The 3,849-nt window shown below is 57.4% G+C and overlaps 1 protein-coding gene across 1 annotated transcript; it reads right to left on the bottom strand.

Moving 5' to 3' along the window:
- Positions 1 to 1,919: 1,919 nt before the first annotated feature.
- On the bottom strand, positions 1,920 to 2,516 carry LOC135559317 (uncharacterized). Its single transcript, XM_064993499.1, has one exon. It carries the CDS (start codon positions 2,514 to 2,516, stop codon positions 1,920 to 1,922), a length of 597 nt encoding a protein of 198 aa, XP_064849571.1.
- Positions 2,517 to 3,849: the final 1,333 nt, after the last annotated feature.

Below are 3,849 nucleotides of genomic sequence, written 5' to 3'. Positions count from 1 at the left end.
TGCCTCCTTGCATTCCCCCTGCCGTGCCTTCTTGCCTTCCCCCCTGGCTGTGCCTCCTTGCCTTCCACCATGGCTGTGCCTCCTTGCCTTCCACCCTGCCGTGCCTCCTTGCCTTCCCCCCTGCCGTGCCTCCTTGCCTTCCCCGCTAGCTGTGCCTCCTTGCCTTCCACACTGCCGTGCCTCCTTGCCTTCCCCCCTGCCGTATCTCCTTGCCTTCACCCCTGGCTGTGACTCCTTGCCTTCCACCCTGGCTGTGCCTCCTTGCCTTCCCCCCTGCCGTGCCTCCTTGCCTTCCACCCTGGCTGTGCCTCCTGCCTTCCCCCCTGCCGTGCCTTCTCGCCTTCTCCCTGGCTGTGCCTCCTTGCCTTCCCCCCCGGCCGTGCCTTCTCGCCTTCCACCTGGCTGTGCCTCCTTGCCTTCCCCCCCGGCCGTGCCTTCTCGCCTTCCACCTGGCTGTGCCTCTTTGCCTTCTCCCTGGCTGTGCCTCCTTGCCTTCCACCCTGGCTGTGCCTCCTTGCCTTCCCCCCTGCCGTGCCTTCTCGCCTTCTCCCTGGCTGTGCCTCCTTGCATTCCCCTCTGCCGTGCCTTCCCGCCTTCCCCCTGGCTGTGCCTCCTTGCCTTCCCCCTGGCTGTGCCTCCTTGCCTTCTCCCTGGCTGTGCCTCCTTGCCTTCCCCCTGGCTGTGCCTCCTTGCCTTCCCCCCTGCCGTGCCTTCCCGCCTTCCCCCTGGCTGTTCCTCCTTGCCTTCTCCCTGGCTGTGCCTCCTTGCCTTCCCCCCTGCCGTGCTTTCTCGCCTTCTCCCTGGCTGTGCCTCCTTGCCTACCCCCTGCCGTGCCTTCTCGCCTTCCCCCTGGCTGTGCCTCCTTGCCTACCCCCCTGACGTGCCTTCTCACCTTCTCCCTGGCTGTGCCTCCTTGCCTTACCCTCTGCCGTGCCTTCTCGCCTTCCCCCCTGGCTGTGCCTCCTTGCCTACCCCCTGCCGTGCCTTCTCAACTTCTCCCTGGCTGTGCCTCCTTGCCTACCCCCTGCCGTGCCTTCTTGCCTTCCCCCCTGGCTGTGCCTCCTTGCCTTCTCCCTGGCTGTGCCTCCTTGCCTTCCCCCCTGCCGTGCCTTCTCGCCTTCTCCCCGGCCGTGTCTTTTCGCCTTCCCCCCTGGCTGTGCCTCCTTGCCTTCCCCCTGTCTATGCCTCCTTGCCTACCCCCCTGCCGTGCCTTCTCGCCTTCCCCCCGGCCGTGCCTTCTCGCCTTCCCCCTGGCTGTGCCTCTTTGCCTTCTCCCTGGCTGTGCCTCCTTGCCTTCCACCCTGGCTGTGCCTCCTTGCCTTCCCCCTGCCGTGCCTTCTCACCTTCTCCCTGGCTGTGCCTCCTTGCATTCCCCCCTGCCGTGCCTTCCCGCCTTCCCCTGGCTGTGCCTCCTTGCCTTCTCCCTGGCTGTGCCTCCTTGCCTTCCCCCCTGGCTGTGCCTCCTTGCCTTCCCCCCTGACGTGCCTTCCCGCCTTCCCCCCTGGCTGTTCCTCCTTGCCTTCTCCCTGGCTGTGCCTCCTTGCCTTCCCCCCTGCCGTGCTTTCTCGCCTTCTCCCTGGCTGTGCCTCCTTGCCTTCCCTCCTGCCGTGCCTTCTCACCTTCTCCCTGGCTGTCCCTCCTTGCCTTCCCCCCTGCCGTGCCTTCTCGCCTTCCCCCCTGGCTGTGCCTCCTTGCCTACCCCCTGCCATGCCTTCTCACCTTCTCCCTGGCTGTGACTCCTTGCCTACCCCCTGCCGTGCCTTCTCGCCTTCCCCCTGGCTGTGCCTCCTTGCCTTCTCCCTGGCTGTGCCTCATTGCCTTCCCCCCTGCCGTGCCTTCTCGCCTTCTCCCTGGCCGTGCCTTCTCGCCTTCCCCCCTGGCTGTGCCTCCTTGCCTTCCCCCTGGCTGTGCCTCCTTGCCTACCCCCCTGCCTTGCCTTCTCGCCTTCCCCACGGCCGTGCCTTCTCGCCGTCCCCCTGGCTGTGCCTCTTTGCCTTCTCCCTGGCTGTGCCTCCTTGCCTTCCCCCCTTGCTGTGCCTCCTTGCCTTCCCCCCTGCCGTGCCTTCTCGCCTTCTCCCTGGCTGTGCCTCCTTGCCTTCCCCCTTGCCGTGCCTTCTCGCCTTCTCCCTGGCTGTGCCTCCTTGCCTTCCTGGCTGTGCTGTGCCTTTCCCCGGCCTCCGTGCCTTCTCGCCTTCTCCCTGGCTGTGCCTCCTTGCCTTCCCCCTTGCCGTGCCTTCCCTGGCGCCTTCTCCCCCTGGCTGTGCTGTGCCTCCTTGCCTTCCCCCCGTGCCGTGCCTTCTGGCTGTGCCTCCGCCTTCTCCCTGGCTGTGCCTCCTTGCCTTCCCCCCTGCCGTGCCTTCTCGCCTTTTCCCTGGCTGTGCCTCCTTGCCTTCCCCCTTGCCGTGCCTTCTCGCCTTCTCCCTGGCTGTGCCTCCTTGCCTTCCCCCCTGCCGTGCCTTCTCGCCTTCTCCCTGGCTGTGCCTCCTTGCCTTCCCCCCTGCCGTGCCTTCTCGCATTCCCCCGTAGCCTACATACAAGAGGGATGCTAAGTGTCACCTGTGTCTTTGCTTCGCCTCCTTGCCTCCCTCTCCTCCTCTTCTCCTCCCCTCTTGCATTCCTGCCTCCCCCTCAGTACATACAAAGAGGGACTCTCAAAAATATCTCAGTCCATCTCCTCCTGCCCAGGCTGTCATGGCATGCTTGGCGCCTGGCACAACCGCAGTATTGATTCACACTGTAATTTGTAAAAAAGAAATTTAAAAAAGAAATTTAAAAAAGCAGTATCGACCTCCACCAACCTCCATCCGCTTCTCCTCCCTTAGTCAGAACAAAAGCAGGAGGGAAACAAAGTCTAAGCTGGGGTAAATCCACTGCAGTGGCACAGTTCTTTTGTCCCAATGTTTGCATTATGTATTTATACTGCTTTAATATTAGCTTTTCTAATACTTTGCTATTATTGCCCTGTAGGCAAAAAGAAAAGTTTTAATGCAGGATGTGTTGAGATTACTATTAGTAGCTGTGCTGCTTCCCAGCCGGCAATCATTTCTATTCAGGGAGTGTGTGGACACTAATGCCTCATAATCAGGCTTCAGGGGCTTAAGCTGAATTGCAATTGGCGGAAAGTTCAACACTGATTGATTGCCCTGCTGACGAGCTCTAGGTTTGGCTAAACTTCAATTCCTCTGTCAAACTTAAACCCTTTTGATGCATTTAATCTCACTATGGATTGTTGCTATATAAAAGAGTTTCAAGTAACTGTCCAGTGTTTCCAGATTTACAGATTATGAAATATGACCTATAATTACTTACAATATGAGTGAAATAGTTTTCCTTCCAAAAAATGGTCATTAAGATTTTCTGTGTTGGAATGGTGTTTGAATACTCCAACAACAGAATGGTGTGGGCGTATACTGGTCAGAGAAAATATTAATGTGAGTAGATTAACTGATTGGCCTGTCCATCTTTCTCTATACCGCTGATTGGCCAGCTCATCATACTCCATGAGAGAATAGCAAACAGTTTTGAAACAGTCTGTTTGTGAAATACAAGTTTGAGGTGGGGTTTTTGAAGGGTTTTTTTTTGTTAAATTTATGCTTTGGCCACAAAATACGAGTCAACAACATTATTTGGGTGAGTTAACAGAATATTAACTTTTAAAAGTGTGATTTTCACTGTACAGTTACTTTCAGTTTCACTGTACTTTCCAAAGGAATCAACAGTGTCATAGATGAGTCATTTACACAAAGTTTACATCACATCACCCCACATGGTGAGGTGTGTTTATACCAGCTTACTATAATGTTGCTTAATCTACTCTCCTTACTCTTCCCATTATCAACATATGTATAT

This window comes from Oncorhynchus masou, chromosome 18 (genome assembly GCF_036934945.1).
Source record: "Oncorhynchus masou masou isolate Uvic2021 chromosome 18, UVic_Omas_1.1, whole genome shotgun sequence".
Lineage (NCBI taxonomy): Eukaryota > Metazoa > Chordata > Actinopteri > Salmoniformes > Salmonidae > Oncorhynchus > Oncorhynchus masou.
This window is presented reverse-complemented; position numbering and strand designations above follow the sequence as displayed.

What these genes read in the sequence shown, in the direction of transcription:
- LOC135559317 (XM_064993499.1), bottom strand. Translation starts at nt 2,516, where the DNA reads ATGCGAGAAGGCACGGCAGGGGGGAAGGCAAGGAGGCACAGCCAGGGA.